Here is an 18,245-nt window from a genome sequence, read left to right as displayed (position 1 = left end):
TCCCTTCTCAGAATAATCATCCTTTCTCAGAAAATACATAAAACACACAGTAATCAAAATATTTTAAAAACAAATTTGTGATAGTCATCTCTGTGTGGTAAGATTTCAGGAACACAATTTTCTTTTTTTTTTCCTGACTTGGAGTCTTACTCTGTCACCCATACTGGAGTGCAGTGGCCACTCCTGGCCACCGCAGCCTTGACCTCCTGGGCTCCGGTGATCCTTCCGCCTCAGCCTTCCAAGTAGCTGGAACTACAGATGCGCGGTACCATGCCCAGCTAATTTTTTATTTATTGTAGAGATGAGGTCTTGCCAATTTGCCCAGGCATGTCTCAAACCCGCGGGCTCAGGCAAACCACTCACCTCGGCCTCCCAAAGCACGGGATTACAGGCTGAGCCACCAAACCTGGCCAGGAACACAATTTTCTTTCTTTTTTTTTTTTGGTTTCTTGGAATTTTCTACTTTTTCTATAATAGTTTCACATATACTTGCATAACTGATAAACAAAAACAGCCAACAAAGGACTGAGCTCTCTGAAAGAAAATATTCTCTGCTGGTTGGGCGTGGTAGCTCAAGACTGTAATCCCAAGGTGAGGGGATTGCCTGAGCCCAAGGGTTCGAGAACAGCCTGGGCAACTTGGCAAGACTCATCCCCTACAATGAATTACACAATTAGCCTTGCGTGGTAGCACGCGCCTGTAGTTCTGGTTACCTGTAAGGCTGAGGTGGAAGGATCTCCTGAGCCCAGCAGGTCAAGAACATATATATATATTATTTGCTGAGGTGGGATCTACCTATAATTTCCAGTTCTAGCCTTAACAGAAATCTCTCAGAAGCTTTCAAATAATTCTACCAAGTTAACTTCCCCACTTCACCCAAGTGGAGTGAGGCTTAGCTGTAAGGAACCACTCTGCCACCTGGAGGCTATGCCCAGACATTGCAACACCCTCGCCTCCAGCCCCCACGCCAGCCCACCACCGCCAGGGTAGTGCTGCGACAATGGGAAACTGCCCAATGGTTTGAAAAGTAGAAACTCAATAATCAGGGCTGGAGGACGAGGGTGTTAATCACAAATCAGGACCTTTTATCTAGGGGTAGAAAAGAGATACTGCTGGGGCAGGAAACGACTGAAGATGTGTTACAAAGCCAGTTCATGAGGGCATTAAGCGAGACCTGCAGTCAGATGAAACACGGCAGTCGGGAGGAGGAGATAGCTTGTAGGGTAAGCATCAGAGAGAGGTTCCCAATTAATAGAAAGAGAGCAACTGCCTTTCACAGAAGAAAGCTGGAAATGGTTGAAATAGCACAAAAGGGCCAGACATAGTCACCTGCTGAGAGCCCACACATCCACAAAGGAAAGGGCGATATGGCAGGGAAGGACCTGGAGCCATATGTGAGGGGTGGAAAAAAACAACTGGATAAGGCGTCAAAGGAGAAGGAATAGTAGATAATAAGCACAGGCTTTGACAAGGGAAAGGTTCAGGAAAACTCATTGGAGAAGTCCAAGAGATGGAGGAGGAAGAGGGAGATCATGTATTACCATTATAATGGCAGTTATCATTTGGTGAGCATTTACTACAAACTAGATGGGGCTCTAAACGCTTTACATGTTCTTTGTATTCAATTAGTCCTCACATCAACTAGTTCAATTAGTCCTCACATCAACTCTACAGGATACAATTTTTTTTTTCAGTGGGAGCCTCGCTCATGACCACCCCAGCATCGACCTGCTAGGCTCAGGCGAGAACTCCAGGTGCATACCACCATGCCTGGCTAATTTTTTTTTTTTTATTTACTGTAGAAATGAGGTCTCACCAAGTTGCCCAGGCTGGTCTTGAACCCCTGAACTCAAGCAGTCCTCTTGCCTCGGCCTCCCAAAGTGCTAGCTTTATAGGACTGAGCCACCACGTCTGGCCTAGGATACACATTATTACTCCATTTTACAGATGAGAAAATGAGGCACAGGTTAAGGAACTTGCCCTAGGTCACAGAGTAGTGCAGAGTATCTACTGCCTTCCCTGGAGTGACAGGAGAAGCGGGATAGGATATAAGGGGAAAGAAAGAAAGTCAGTCATAGAAGAGGCTGCTTGAAGGACATCCAGACATGCTGATTACTTTTTTTGGTTCATTTAGTCATGGAGTCCTTGGATTCATAGTAGGGCTTGATGTCATATTGGTGTCGCACTCTGCTAAGTCATCCAAAGAAGATGCCAGCCTTCTTTTTCAACCCCTTTGTCTACTACGCCAATAACTGGGCCCAGCAGGCAGCTCACCCAGACAATTTCAGTAATGGTTTCTGGCCCTCTACACATAATAGGTGACATTCCTTATCCTTATGAAGTATCTAGTAGTCTCACAGTTGAGTGATGTGAACCTGCTGCAGATGTCACATCCTGAATGGATTTTTATCATCAGTGCCACTTCTTCCTATGCCTCTCCTTCGTCTCTCTCTGCCACCAAAGCAGCCCAGCTGGTGACCAAGAGTTGATTAATTTCATTCATCAGTAAAGGCTGGCACAACCAAAGATAAGGATGTATCATAATGGCAAAGGAAAATAAAATATATACCACTAAATAAGATACTGTATATAGAATCACTTTGCAATATTAGAACATTCTTTGCTAATGTAAAGTGTTTTCAGGCATGTAAAAAATACGTTCCTAGTCAAAAAGATGCTTTAAGCTGGGCTCAGTGGCTCAGCCTGTAATCCTGCGCCTTTGGGAGGCTGAGCTGAGTGGATTGCCTGAGCCCACGGGTTGAGACCCACCTGGGCAACTTGGCGAGACCTCATCTCTACAATAAATCAAAAAAAATTTGCCAGGTGTGGTAGCACGTGCCTGTAGTTCCAGCTACTTGGAAGGCTCAGGCAGAAGGATCGCTGGAGCCCAGCAGGTCGAGGCTGCGGTGGCCAGGAGCGGCCACTGCACTCCAGTCTGGGTGACAGAGTGAGACGCCAACTCAAAGACAAAACAAAACAAAACAAAAAGGTGCTTTAAAACAAACCTCTCCTGTTTTGTGAATCAGTGAGATAGCAGCACATTTTCCCTGGTTCCAATACAACTTTCCAAAAACATGTCCCTGCATACAAACTTTTGGAGAGTCACTGAAAGGAGGTACCTATAGAAACCTAGAAGAAACTTAGTTTATTCTTAGTCTTTTGCCTCAGCCTAGCCATTAGAAAGCATTTAGACATTCTCCTACAGGCCAAGCAGCAGCCTACCCCATTCCCTCAGCAAATCTCCATTAGATGCAAGACCAGGACAGCCCAACCTTTCAATTCATGATTTAGCATGATAATCTCTAGTGAACTTTCAGGTTCCTTGTCCAAGGCAGGAGGTCAAAGATCACTCCTTGGCTGGCCAAAGCCACAAAAACAGAAATATGACCACCTTTGGTCAAGGAGTTTGTGGACTGCAAATGTCTAACAAGTCTCTAGCAGGAAAAACCCTCCGGCCCCAAACCCTCAAGTTATCCTAATCAGTACTTTTTGACCTATGTGACACAGGCAGACACCGCCAGGGCAACAATCATGTGACTAACTCACCCATCTGTCTGCTATCCATCACCTGACATCAGTACCTGCACTTGCCTGCCCCTTCATGATGACGTGGAGCAGACCATCACCCAATCACCTTAATGACCTTCCCCATCAAAGGAAACAGTTAAAAGGACTCACTCGCCATTGCCTTGCTAGACTCTGGTATGGTCAAGTGCTCTTTGGGCTATGGCTGTCACCATGTTTCCTGGCTTTGGCCCCCTCTCCCATCTTGGGGAGGTGAATCTTTCTCTCTCTCTCTCATTTACCCATAAATAAACTACATTTTCTAATCTGCTGTGCAATTCTTTGCATCTTTCATGTGGCATCAGATGGCACCCCAGACACCCACACCCCTACTGAGTCTGACCTAACATTCTGGAGGCTCAGTTGGGAGAGAGTGACTCTAACATATTTTGGAGGCCTCAGCGAGATGACCCTAACAGTCACTTCTACTCATTGACTTTTCCTAAATCTAGTGCATTTGGCGAGCTTTCCTCTCAGAGAAAGCAGTATAGTTTTCCTCAATGGTTTTTGTTCATGTCTAGGAATCGTGCCCTTTCTCACACCAGCTTGTTTTGGGCAGAAGATCTTCAGTTCCCAGGGTTCCCTTTGAACCCTTATGTGCTAGATTCAAACTGGCAACTCACCAATGTCTATACAGACATTTGGGCAAGGTCCCACAATTGCACCTTTTGAATTCCTGCAGAAGTGGTGGGTGGATGCCATCTGGTTCAAGGTATTAATTTACATTTGGTTTGTTATTTGTGCCCATCCCACAGGCTTAGCACTATTTCATTTAATAACCCTGATCTGTCTCCTACAAAAGAAACCTTTGGAGTGGGAATGTCTCCAAGGCTTTTTTCTGTAATATAGGAGCAGTTGGCTCACACCTGTAATCCCAGGGGTTCAAGACCAGTCTGGGCAACTTGGTGAGACCTTGTCTCTACAATAAAAAAATTAGCCAGGCATGGTGGTGTGCCTGTGGTTCCAGCTACTCAAAGGCTGAGGCAGAAGGATCGCCTGAGCCTAGCAGGTCAAGGCTGCGGTGGCCGTGAGCGTGCCACTGCACTCCAGCCTGGGTGATAGAGTGAGGCTCCGACTCAAAAAAAAGAAGCAAGGAATTCTCTGAATTCTCTGAGACCTGCTTATACTCTAGTTTAGAGGCTCTGGCTGGTTCCACAAACTCCCTTGTCATTTCTTTTTTCAGTTTTTTTTGTATTTAAAGGAGCTTTGGTTATTAGTCCTTAGAGTCCCAGGCATGGTGCTTCTCAAAATCAGTTCTGGGCCACCTGAGGCCCCGTTGGCACCTGCCCAACATCTCTGTGGGCTCCATGTTCTTCTGGACTCTTGCATATGCTGCTCCTCCTGAGATGACTTTTGAGGCTGTGGAGTGACCACGCCTTCGCTCAGGTGCCTGTCCTCTTACTCAGGCACACCCTCTTCCTAAAAATACCATATTTGAGGCAAATGGTTTTCAGGCCTCCTATGGGTTACTTTATTCTCTACAGATTTCCTGCCACCGCTTGTCTAAGTGCCCACAATAGGGCATAGCTCATGCTCTCCTACAAGCATGTGGAATTTCTGATTTTTAGAGGTGTGTTCCTCTCCCTACAGCAACTCTCTGTCTTTGGGTTGTAAGTCTGTGGTGCGGCACTGACCCATGGAGGCCTTGCTATGCCCAGTCCTCAGTCACAGAGCTCACTCAACCAGAACTTGTTCTTCTGGGTTTGACAGTAACCGGCTTTGGGAAGATGTCCACAACCTTCCTTGATGGTGTATTCTGCCAATGAGTGTCAGGAATAAAAATGTGTTTTCCAGTGGTCTAATTCTGTGGCTCTTTCGGTCTCATTTAAAGCCCCTCTTAATGCTATGATTTTGTTATTTAACAATGGAGTATATACTCCGCGACTCCCTAAGTGCACTCTGCTGGCCTTCTGGGGTAGGACCAAGGCAACCCTCCTTATTCCGTCCCCAGGAGCTAGCAGTGCAGCTCAAGGCCTACACATTGCTGGGCCAGGCTTTAGGGCTGGGACTATTGATGTGACAAGGTAAGTTTCTCGCTGTTTGAGAATAAAACCCAATCTCCTCCTTCCCATGGTCTTCTCCAAAACCAGCCCCTGCTGTGCTCTCCCCTCACCAATTCCTCCATACTCCAGCCACTTTGCCTTCTCTCTGCCTCTTCCCTCCCTTAGCCTCTTACCCCTAAAGGCTCAACCTCTTACCCCTAAAAGCTTTGTTTGTTTTTTGGGTTTTTTTTTTTGAGTAGGAGTCTCACTCTGTCACCTAGGCTGAAATGCAGTGACATGCTCAAGGCCACCGCAGCCTCGACCTGCCAGGCGTGGGTGATCCTTCTGCCTCAGCCTTCCAAGTAGCTGGAACTACAAGTGCACGCCACCACGCCCAGCCAATTTTTCAATTTATTGTAGAGAAGAGGTCTTGCCAAGTTGCCCGGGCTGGTCTCGAACCCCTGGACTCAAGCAATCCTCTCACCTCAGTCTCCCAAAGTGCTGGGATTACAGGTGTGAGCCACCGCACTCGGCCCCCAAGGGCTTTCTTTGTTTTGGCAGTTTTTTCCACTGGGAAAGCCCTTCTTCGGATCCCTGTGTGGTGAACAAAGTAAGCACTTTGAAGTGCTTGCTCCTGGTGTGGTCTTCCATCACAGCCAGGATAGCCTCTCAGCATTTATGTGCTCTAGCCAAGTTCCCTCAAGAATCCTCTTTGCTTACTCCTTCTTTTAGGGCCTGCAGTGGCAACAAGAAGCTTGATAGGCCTCCTACTGCCGAACCAGACACAGACAGCCCTGTCCTTTGGGGAGAAGTGCCCTCTTCAGGCCCACAGCTGGGTGAGAGAAGCCTGCTCTGCTTATCCCTTGGTAGTTATGTATGAGGGGTTCCCATCTTGTTATGCGACCTTTTAGTCAGGAGAGTTTCCCACCATTTCTGCTCCTGCCCTGACATGCTCAGTGCTGCACAAGCTCTTGTGCAGCCACTGCCCCTACATCCAGTTAGTTCTGTGACTCAGCAGTCCTGAATCCTTGTGGTCTTCCCTTCCCCTTCAAGCATCCAAGACGCCAATAACATGAAGATCCTCACTAGGTGCCACGATCCCAATACACGCATTTTTTCTTCAGTCTTCCCATGTGAAAAAGGAAGCACTGATCCTTTTTGATGTAGCTAATTTTCACAGTCAATTTATCTGATAGGTAGAATTTAATGTTGTGGCATTTTTCTCCACCATTTACTTCCCCCCAACCCTCTGACACAGGACTCAGGACATAAATCTCAATCAGGTGCAAGCAGCTGCCTCCCAGATCAAGATGGAGAATATTCCTGTGCCCCAGAAGACTCATGTTCCTCTCTAGTCAAGATCGTCTCCAACACCTGACAGCTCCCCAGGGCCTGGGGGGTGGGGGGCAGGCGGGCTCTGGGACTCCACAGACAGAGGCCCAGAGTTACTCTCTGCCCATATTCTGCCCTGGTCTCTTCAGGGTCTTCCTGCTGCAGGCCTCTGAAGTTGAGGGTTAGCAAAGTGAAGTGGTTCAGAAAGCAGATTCTGGGTCTCCATCACTCACTGTCTGGAAGACCACTGGCCTAGTTAATTAATCTCACCATGACTCAGTTTTCCCATTTGTAAAATAGAGGTATTAATTATGGCCTCTACCTTATAGGATGGTTGCAAGGATTAAGTGAATTAACACAGGTAAATTTTTAGAATAGTGCCTGCATATTAAAAGTACTAGGAATTTGCAATTATTAGATCGAACCTTATAAAATTGCCCCTGTGTGCTCAGATACCTCCTCTCCATCCAACTCAGCAGTGTCACCCAAGATGAACCCAGCATGGGTTACTTGTTAAGTTAGCAAGCAGTTAGTGAGATTCTTGGGGGTTTTTTTTGAGTTACAGTCTCACTCTGCTATCCAGGCCAGAGTGCAGTGGCACACTCACAGCCACCGCAGCCTTGACCTGCTGGGCTCAGGCGATCCTTCCGCCTCAGCCTTCCAAGTAGTGGAACCACCGGTGTGCACCACCACGCCCAGCTACTTTTTTTTATTTATTGTAGAGAGGAGGTCTCACTAAGTTGCCCAGGCTGTTCTTGAACCCCTGGGCTCAGGCATTTCTCTCGCCTCCGCCTGCCAAATTGCTAGGATTACAGGTGTGAATCACCATAGCTGGCAACACTTGGGGGTTTTTTGTGTGTTGTTTTTTTTTTTTTGAGTTGGAGTCTCACTCTGTCACCTAGGCTGGAGTGCAGTGGCACATTCGTGGCCACCCCAGTGTCGACCTGCTGGGCTCCGGCGGTCCTTTCGCCTCAGCCTTACAAGCAGCCGGAACTACAAGTGCTCACTACCACGCCCAGCTAATTTTTTATTTATTGTAGAGATGAGGTCTCACCAGATTGCCCAGGCTGGTCTCGAACCCACGGGTTCAGGCAATCCACTCTCCTCGTCCTCCCAAAGTGCTGGGATTACAGGCTGAGCCTCTGAGCCCGGCCAAAACTTGGGTTTTGAAAGCCCTGTCTTCACTGCTTTCAGGACTCAGGAGTACACTGCCTGTACTTAATAATGTTAATGATAATAGGCTCACTTTTTTGAGGGCTATATGTCAAGTGCATCATTCTAATTGCTTCACATGTATTCATGTGTTCAATCTCATAAGAGCCCTCGAAGGCAGGTATGATTATCCCCATTACAGATAAGAAAACTGAGGCACAGAGAGCCAAGTTACTTGCTTATGGTTGTATGCTAGAAAAGCGCAGAGTTGGGATCTGACCCCAGGTAGTCTGGCATCAAAGACCTTGGTTTCACCATTGTGCCATTCTGCACAGTCCCCAACTTTGGCAGGAAGGTGGCTGTTTCCCCTCTAAAGCCCATGCACTGGCTGCCCTTACATCTGGCTGTTCTTCCCTGCTCTTTGGGGGTGTTAGGTAGCTGATCTGCTAAAACTGCCGCAATCCCGCTTTTATTTCTGTTACCACTTAATCTGGTTTTTGTTTGAGTTGCTTACTGCAGCTTTTAACCCAAAACCTTCTCTCCTCAGCTGGCCTGTCTGGCCTTCTGCAACACCTGTATTCAGTAAGGAGCTTCCTTCACAGGGAGTCAACTGCAAGCATCCCTTCAGCAGCAGGAGCACGTGTCTACTTCTCTGCAAAGGTCACATCCAATGTTCACAATCTTACATGATGCCCTGTGCCACTGTTCCTCACACCTCTGCCACAGCTCTGTCTCCTAAACGGTACTGCCTGTCTAGCCGAACACAGCCAGGCACATCTTTTCTTTTATTATTCATCCAATTTTAGTGCTGTGGGTGTGGGAGGAACTTTGCCCATTCTCCCATTTACTTGCTTATTTTATTTTGTCTAAAAGAAACAGGGGAGACTCCCCCACCAGTAGGATTAACTGAGGTGTTCACACAGCAGCAAACAAAAAGCCCCAAAGTTGTTCTGTTGGCTATTCCCCAAGAACTCTGATCCATCAGATAATCAAATATGCTACTCAGTAAAGAATGTCTCTAGGATTAACACAGTCATCAAGTCATAGAGTATTGTCCTCTGCTCTGCCCATACTGGCAACGGCCGAAAGCCATTCCAGGAATCACCTCCACCTCCGGGAGTGGGTGCTAATCTGGGAAGCGCTTTCAGCCATATGACAAGGCTCTGTGCCCAGCTCATGATAACTAAATTAGACTTCATGCTCCTGATATCCTGCTCCACTTCAACTACATCATCAAAACTGATGGTGCTCCTGGGACACAGCCTCCAGCCCCTGTCCTTATTTATTCCAGGACACCACATATGCTGCTTGCTGGCAGAGTTAGATTTCTTCATCGGGGCCCTGCAGCCCCAGGACCACAGCATCTACTCACACAAGTCAGCTCATCTGCTCTCCTTTTTCTCCAAAGTTCTTGCTTGGGCAAGCTGGGTCCTGCCTTTTCATCTCTCTGCTTCCAGGCTCCTGTTCTTTGGCCATCTAATACCAATTACCGAGTGGGACTGCTCTGGGAGCACACGGAGATGCTACCACCTTTGAGAACACCTATGTTATTAGTTACAACTTAGAAAAACATTCAGCTTTTTCTGCCTTTTTCATTTCTTTCTTTCTGACTCTTTTTTTTTTTTTTTTTTAGCCGGAGTCTCACTCATTGCCCAGGCTGGAGTGCAGTGGCCTGATCACAGCTCACTATGGTCTTGACCTCCCAGGCTCAGGTGATACTTTAGCCTCAGCCTCCCGAGTAGTTGGGACCATAAGTATGTGCCACCACAACTGGATAATTTTTAAAAAAGATTTTTTTGGAGATGAGGTCTCACTATGTTGTCCAGGCTAATCTTAAGCTCCTAGGCTCAAGTGATCCTCCTGCCTCGGTCCCCTAGAATGCTGAGATTATAGGTGTGAGCCACCATACCTAGCCATCTCTGGCTTTCTTCTTTCCTTTAAAAATAATATATACCAAATAAAAATAAACAAAAGGCCAGGCATGGTGGCTCACGCCTGTAATCCCAGCACTTTTGGAGGCTAAGGAGGGAGGATTACTTGAGCCCAGGAGTTTGAGACCATAGTGAGAGCCTGTCGCTACAAAAAAATTAAAAATAAATTAGCTGGGTGTGGTGTTATGCACCTGTGGTCCCAGCTACTTGGGAGGCTGAGGCAGAAGGATCACCGGAGCCTAGAAGGTCGAGGCTGCGGTGAGCTGTGATTACTGCTGTCCAGTCAGGGATACAGAGTAAGACCCAACTCAATAAATAAATAAATAAACAAAAGACCCCCTCAGTTCAGAACTATACAACACAAAAACAAAAGCCCCCCACTACCCCTAGATAATGACCATGAATAACCTTGGGGCTATCCTCTTGGCAGAACCTGGCAATCACTCTCCTCAATCCTTATTCCCCACTCCCAAAGCAGCTCCTGGCCATCTACCACCTCACTCAGGTCCTTCTGGGGTTTCTTCACAGGGACTCTGAAGCATTGCCACCTAGGGCTTCCAGGACACTGTGCTCTCACTGGTCATCCTCTCCAGACTCCTTTGCTTCCTGACCCAGGGCCCCAGGTTCTCTTCTCTGTCCACACTTACTGCCTTTGGGATCTCACCCAGTGTCCAGGCTTTAAGTAGCATGTAGCCAAAGACTCCTTACATGTATAGGTCCAGTCCAGATTCCTCTCTTTCAAACTTCAGACTTCCAAGATTTATTTGCCTAGTGTCCATCTCCATTTGAGTATCGAATGGAACTTCAAATTCAACATGCCCCAACTGAACACCAATCTTCCCCCTTAAACCTTCCCCTCCATAAACTGTAAAGTGATCCAGACTCATCTCTTTCCAACATACTCTATATCCAATTCATCAGGAAATCTTGTTGGCTCTACTTACAAAACAGATCCAAAATCTGGCCACATCTCCACTACCACTGTCACTGCTGACACCCTGACTGTTGCTATCTAAGACCATCACCCTTATGTCTTATGACTACAATAGCATTCTGGTGGTCCCTCTGATTCCACCCTTGCCCACACCTACAGTCGACAGAGAAGTCAGCGTGATCCTATCTAAAAATAAGTCAGATCATGACACTCCTCTGCTCAAGACCCTGTTGTAGCTCCCCTTCCACGCACAGTAAGAGCCAAAGTCTTTACAGTGGCTACAAAGTCCTCTGTGATCTGGGTCCCTGCAACTTCTCTGACCTCCCCTCTTCCTACTCTTCCCCAGAATCACTCTGTTCTAGGCCACATTGGTCACTGTCATGATTCCTTAAATAGCCCAGGCGTGCTAAGGCCTTTGCACTGTCTGTTCCCTCTGCCCAGACACTCTTTCCCCAGATGTCCATGTGGCTTGCATCTTCACCTTCCTCAAGCCTTTGCTAAATATCACCTTCCCAGTGAGCCTTTCCTGACTACTTTATTTGAAGTTGCAACCTGTCACTTTTCCACCACCTAATAATCCCTTTACCCTGCTCTACTTATTAAAAATACATATTTCTTTTTTTTTTTTTTGAGTTGGAATCTCACTCTGTCACCCAGGCTGGAGTGCAGTGGCATGCTCATGGCCACCACAGCATTGACCTGCTGGGCTTAGTCCAAGTAGCTGGGACTGCAGGCATGCACCACCATGCCCAGCTAATTTTGATTTATTGTAGATAAGGTCTCACCAAGTTGCCCAGGCTGGTCTCAAACCCCAGTGCTCGGGCAATTCTCTCACCTCAGCCTCCCAAAGTGCTGGGATTATAGGTGTGAGCCACTGCGCCCGGCCTAAAAATATATATTTCTTATCATGTTTACCATTCTTTTAAATTTACCATGCTTTTGTTTATTGTATGTCTCCCCCAACTAGTATAAACTCTATGAGAACAGAGATCTCTGTTTCACTTCCTGACACATCCTATACCTTTGGCAGTGCCTTGCATATAGCAGGCATTCAGTAAATGCTTGACAATGAATGAACGAAAGATCTCTTAGGCCTGCAGTCTTCCTGGCACAAATACCCTTTTCATTCCAAAGAACTCTACCCCCAGTGACTTCCCACTAACTGGGAGGGGCAGTCTCTTCTGAGGACCTTTCTCCCTTCCTACTCCCAGCTAGTACCCGCTGAAACACTTTCTGTCTTCACAGCCCACTAAGGGGTTAACTACCATTTTATGTTCACTCCAGCCCTGGATGAGCTTCTGGTCACTCACCTGAAAATCCTCCTCATCCAAGATCTCCTTCCTCCACTTGATCAAGAAGGCTGCACATACGTAGAGATGAAAGTGGGAGAATCCTTCTGGTTCAGACTGATAAGTGAAAAAACAGTTAGGTCTCAAGCCCTGACAAGGATCCAGCTCTGGTCCTCTCAGTTCCAGTCCTTCTGGGAGGTGGGAAAGCAGCACAACACCCCTTTCACAGTAAGGCAAACAGAGGCCTGAAAAGATTTCACAAAGGTCCTGCCCATGAGGCGGAGACAGACACAGAAGTAGCAAGGAAGTAGAGGGAACTTCTGAGCAGCTACACTCCACACACCAGGCAGGGAGCTGGGCACCTCAGGGACAGCCTGGCTGGAGAGGGCAGGGGATCTCTTCCTACCTGGTATGTGTCCCACAGGCGGATGGTGCAGCGAAGAGGAAGTTCCCGCATAAGCAGGTTGTTCATCCAGCGAAAGGCAAACTGTAGGTATTCGACCTCGTACCTCCTGAAGTGATTATGTACCTGCTCTGAAACAGGAAGTGTCATTGACTCCAGGGGCACAACCTAGGGGAATGGACCCTGAAAGGTTCCCAGGAGCCAAAAAGGCAGTTTCCATCTCTTATTACCCGCTCCCCTGAGAAGGCAGACAGAGGCACAAAGAGGCCTCTGACTGTCTTCCATGTTTGATTCCATCATCTCATAGCAGAACGATTTTAACAACCCACAGTGATGTTCTAGGTGCTCCTCTTCCTTTGTGGGGCTGCTCTGGCCACAAAGCCGGAGACATAAGGTTCACTTGGTGCTTGATCTTATTAACAATCAGAGAAGAGCCAGAATGAAAAAGAATCTTGGAGGTCATTTTGGCCATCCTCTCACCAGTGAGGAATTCCTCTTCAGCATCCTTGACTGCCAGCCAGCAGGGCTATAAATATTGCCAGTGAAAGGGGTTCATGAACCCCACTCAAGGGCAGCCTTTCTCACTGATATATGAAGAGATTCACCCCCTCGTGTTTGTGTGGTATTCTGGGGCAAGCCCAAACACATTTGATTCCTGTTCTACAAGACAGCCCTTCAAATAATGCTTAATAGGATTGTTGTTTTCTTTTTCTTTTCCTTTTTTTTTTGAGTCAGGGTCTCACTATGTCTCCCAGGTTGGAGTACAGTGGCATAACCACAGCTCACTGCAGCCTTGGCCTCCTGGTCTCAGGTGATCCTTCCACCTCAGACTCCCAAGTAGCTGGGACTACAGGCACATGCCACCACACATGGCTAACTTTTTAAATTTTTTGTAGAGACAAGGTCTCACTATGCTGCCTAGGCTGGTCTCAAATTCCTAGGCTCAAGCTATCTGTTTGCCTCAGTCTCCCAAAGTGCTGGGATTACAGGCATGAGCCATAGCACCTGCCCAATAGAACTGTTTTCTAAATCACTGTCCTCAGTTTCCTAATCTATAAAATGAGAATAATCATACATACCTCAGATTGTTTTAGGGAAGATAAATGACGAAGTATTGGTAAAGTGCTTACAATGGCATCTGACATGTGGTAAATATTTAATATAATTCTTGAAAGAAGAACTATTAACAATGGTTCTTTCTGGGGAGTAGAATTTAAGAAAGGGAGAGAATTTCGGGGAAGGGGGAGGATATCTACTTTTTATTTTATGTTTTTCTGAATTGCTTAAGTTTTTGTAAAGAGGAAGTATTACCTCTACAATGCAAAGATATAATCAAGAGCTATACATTTAAAAATCCACTATCCTAAAGTACTATGCCTTTATTTATCAGGTATTTGTAAGAGCAGAAAAAAACAAGGATAGGGTAGACAGTGGCAGAAACCACCACTCCTCTGGAACAGACTGATGACCAGCCACTGGCAGCCAGTTCAGCCCCACAGAAGAGGGCAGTACACACCCTATACAAGGCTCTGGGTGAAGGATAAAAGACCTGCATGGAGCCCCACCACAGAGGCTAACAGCTGGGTGAGGGTGATAAGACAGAGGAAGAAACAGCCCACCTATGACATATATGAAGCAACTGCAAATAAACACAAGCTTCGGGGGCTGAAATTCTAAGTCATAAAAGGAATGAGTGGAACAAACCAAGAAAGGTTTTCAAGAAAAGAGAACCTGGCAAAGAAGAGAGAGATACACAATTGGAGGGACAGGGAGCTGGAGAAAGGCATTGGTGGGCGACACAGAAAACCTGTGAGTAGGGAAACCAGGAAATGACATTTATTAGTTGGTGTGGTGACAGGTAGAATCCTAAGGGAGCCACTACAACTTAGCTGGTGTTAGAGAGCCCATTTATCAGAAGGTCTCACTGATTTCTCCCCCTGGGCCTCAGTTTCTTCATCAGTCAACAGTAGAGCTTCCTGAGTTGCCTTGTCGTTCTAACACACCATGATTCCAGGTCACAGTCAAGGAATTCCTGTAAGGCTCCTGTTCCTCAAAGACATCTGCTTCAGGAAGAGCCACATCTCAATTCCCACAGCCCAAACGAGTCACAAGGAGCTGCAGAAAGTCCTACTGGGGCATCAGCTGGACTTGAGGACCTTGCATCAAACCCAGGAGTTCTGAGTTACATCACCACATGTCAGACAGGGTCAGAATACAGACCTGATGCTAAAGTCAATGGAGAACCATAGAAGGTTTTAGAGCAGAAGAGGGATTGTGACCAGAATGGTGTTTTAGAAAGATGCAGTTGTGTGATGGTTTGGAAAAGGAAAGAATGTGACGAAGACAAGTCCTTCTAGAAGGAAGCTGTAGGAATCTAGGAATGGCTGGGCCAGAGCTGTGGCTTGGGAAATGGAGAAGGAGAGAACTGAGGATAGATGCTGAAGGAGAATGGACAGAGCTCGGTGATAGGAAACTAAGGGGCAGGAAGAACTTGAGACAGCAGCAGAGTCCCCGCCTCACCTTCCTGGGACATGTGGAAGGATGCTGGTGCTGCCAGCACAAGCGTGTGGGAAGGGGTCCTGGCTAGGGAGGAAGAGAAGGAGGTGACCCACAAGTATAACTGGCTTGTGTTAGAATCAGACTGTGCTGCTGCTAGAGATTCTTCTTCCTCTGACCTACCATCAATCCGGCTGACAAGCTCTTCCAGTGCCTTGACCTTCTTCTGGATCCCTGGTTGTGCAAAGGTGTAGTTATCCTACAAATGACAGAGGGCCCAGGATGAACAGCGACTCCAAACAGTCATGTTGTTGCTTCTCAAGTTCACTGAAACAAGTCTGAAAGCACAAGCTGTTTTCCAAACTAGGGCCAAGGGCCGGTGCCAGTGTTCTGGGGAATAAAGGAAACTACAGAAGAGCAGGGTGGGGAAAAGGCTGACCAAGCCCTGCACTGTGCAAACCCACATGGCTTGGGTGCAGAGCAGAAAGAAGGGGCTGCTCTGATGACAAAGCCAGGGGAGCATGGAGACTTCTTCAGACCCCAGGAGACACTAGACTGAAAGCTGTAAAGCTAATGAAGACCTAGAGACAGACCCAAAGGAGGAGGAGCCATGGCAGGTTGGTGGTGGGTGGCCCTGTCTGGTGCAAAGGAGCAGTAAGGCTCCAACAGCCTGCTGGGTGTCCCTGGACCTAGCTATTCCTGCAGAGCAGAGTAGCTCACCTGGATCCCATCCAGCAGCTTGCTCATGCACCAAAAGCTGTCGGCCTCAATGCTTCGCAGCATGTCCTGAGACAAGTTGGTCACGTCAAAGTTTTCCACATCCTCTTCTGTAAAACAAAAGGTGAAGAAAGTCCAGAGGTCTTATCTAAAAATGGAGAGAAAAAGAGAGTCTAGCGTCTTCAACAGAGTCCTTAAAGCCAAGTGAGAACCAGGCTCAGGGAACAAGGGCCTGGCCCTCTATTCCCCTTTTCAGGTAGACAAATGTGTCCCCAGGAAGTTCTTGTGGATTTCATTATAGCACCATACAGGCCACTTCTCACACCAGTCCTGCTGGGTTCAACATATCTTCTCTTCCCAGGTATCTGTTTATCCGGTTTTAGAAAAAGATACTTCAGGTTTTATGTTCCATGAGTTATACTCAGATTCCTGGAACAGGCCTGGAAGAATACTTTGATTTCAGTTCAATGAGCTATCCAGTACATTCACACATATATGAAGTCTGTACAGCTGGGATGAGACAGCCCCCATAGTTCATATTAAAGATGAAATCCCCAAATTCTGATAAGGCAAATGTATGGTCTTCACACTCAGAAGTGAAGGTATGTGTGTGAAGGAAGATGAATCAAGCCTATGAGTACTTCTAGAACTTAATTCCACCAACGTGGTATTTCCTAAGAAGGGAAATACCTGCAAACATCTGCAAAGCATCAATCCTATAGGACACTCAAGAAAAAAGGGGTTCCAAAGACAAATAAATGTACCATATACCCACATCTTAGAGATTCACAAAGATCACAGCATACAAAAGGATTTGAGAAGCTTAATTTCTCTGTTAAGGATTGGTACGGTGGCTCACACCTGTAATTCCAGCACTTTGGGAGGCCGAAGTGAGAGGACCGTCTGAGCCCAGGGGTTCAAGACGAGCGTAGGCAACTTGGTGAGACCTCATCTATACAATAAATTTTTTAAAACATTAGCCAGGCATGGTGGTATGCACCTGTGGTTCCAGCTATTTGGAAGGCTGAGGCAGAAGGATCACCTAAGCCCAGGTCAAGACTGGGCTTGATCATGTGACTGTACTCCAGCCTAGGAAACAGAGTAAGACTTTGATTCAAAACAAAACAAAAATTTCTATGATAAGTAAATCTGCCTGTGTTTATCAAGCATTCCCTAAGATTATTTATCCCGAGGCCTCTTTGAAAGAGGGCTATCCTTTAGTTTCTCTTGGAATCCCCACACTAAGTAACAGTTGTGAGAAGTTGTCTGGTCTGAGATGCAAGCAAGGAGAACGTAAGAAGTCCTCAAGAAACCTGAAGAAGGAAAAGGCCATGTGATGTATCCTTCACAGCACTTGTTTAAATCTCCTTTCCTGCTAGAGAGAAGTGAAGTAGTAAGGCGGGGGGGGGGCCTTGCCCAATGAGACAGGCCAGTGTATGTCGGTCAGAGGCCACACACAGAATAATCAGGCCCTTGAGTTCTGCACCAAAGACAGCCTTTTTCCTTAGATCCACAAGCCCTATTTTGAAAACAGGATGTTCATTACAACCTCTTGCGCCACAGAGAGACACAGGCATCTGACAAAATATATTCAGAATTCAGCCTTTTCATTTATAAGAATTATTACTAAGACCTGTATCTGAAACTCCTCGTGATAACATGTAAACCCTCAGATTCTCATTCTTTTTAAAGAACCATTTATCAAATGGGCATCAAAGGCAGTAAAATAACAACAACAACAACAACAATCCTTATGGGGAGGGTGAGGAGATTTGTCAGAAAAACTATAGCCCTGGAATGACCTAAAAATACAACTTGATGGACAGCTACAGTTAATATATATCAAGTGCAGGCACTGTATATAACATGTATACACACACACACACACACACACACACACACGCACTGCCTGGCACAGTAGGCACAATATAGTTATCTTAGAAGTTCGTTAGGAATTGTAATGACACAGAAAAGCATGTCACAGTGTTAAGGTGAAAAGAGTAAGGCACAACATAATTTATGGCATACTTTCACCTACTGTACAGACAATATTTATGTATGTTTATAGAAACATGGAGGAAAGACAAAACATCACAAGGTTTACAGTGTTTATTCCCCAGGTGGTAAGAATACAGGATTTTATTTTCGTTGAGTTTTATTGGGCTTTTCAAAATTTCTACAATAAGCATAATTTTTATAGTCAGGGGAAAAAAATCCCCATTATTTTAGGAAAAGAGCCACAATTGACTACACCTGCCTTTTATCACCAGAAAAGAATAGGGAAGATTTTGCAAAACAGCTCTAAGCTTGCAGAAACTAAAAATTTATATAACATATAAAGGTCCATTTGAGAAATCACATTTAAAAAAATATCCTTCCAGGAAATACCATTTTCCTTTTTGCCTAACTTAAACATTTATTCTGTAGTGTTTTTTTTTTTTTTTT

At 46.2% G+C, this 18,245-nt stretch overlaps 1 protein-coding gene across 1 annotated transcript in view; it reads right to left on the bottom strand.

Moving 5' to 3' along the window:
* TBC1D22B (TBC1 domain family member 22B) overlaps positions 1-18,245 on the bottom strand; it is an 87,899-nt gene that overhangs the window by 7,486 nt on the left and 62,168 nt on the right. Inside the window, exons 9-12 of the mRNA XM_008066146.2 lie at positions 15,804-15,910; positions 15,267-15,342; positions 12,591-12,718; positions 12,206-12,301 (exon numbers count right to left, since the gene is read on the bottom strand). Of these exons, the coding sequence (XP_008064337.1) occupies positions 12,206-12,301; positions 12,591-12,718; positions 15,267-15,342; positions 15,804-15,910 (407 nt within the window). The remainder of the gene's footprint in view (positions 1-12,205; positions 12,302-12,590; positions 12,719-15,266; positions 15,343-15,803; positions 15,911-18,245) is intronic.

Source organism: Carlito syrichta, unplaced genomic scaffold (genome assembly GCF_000164805.1).
Source record: "Carlito syrichta isolate Samal-C Ts95f unplaced genomic scaffold, Tarsius_syrichta-2.0.1 Scaffold308847, whole genome shotgun sequence".
In the NCBI taxonomy this organism is placed as follows: Eukaryota; Metazoa; Chordata; class Mammalia; order Primates; family Tarsiidae; genus Carlito; species Carlito syrichta.
This window is presented reverse-complemented; position numbering and strand designations above follow the sequence as displayed.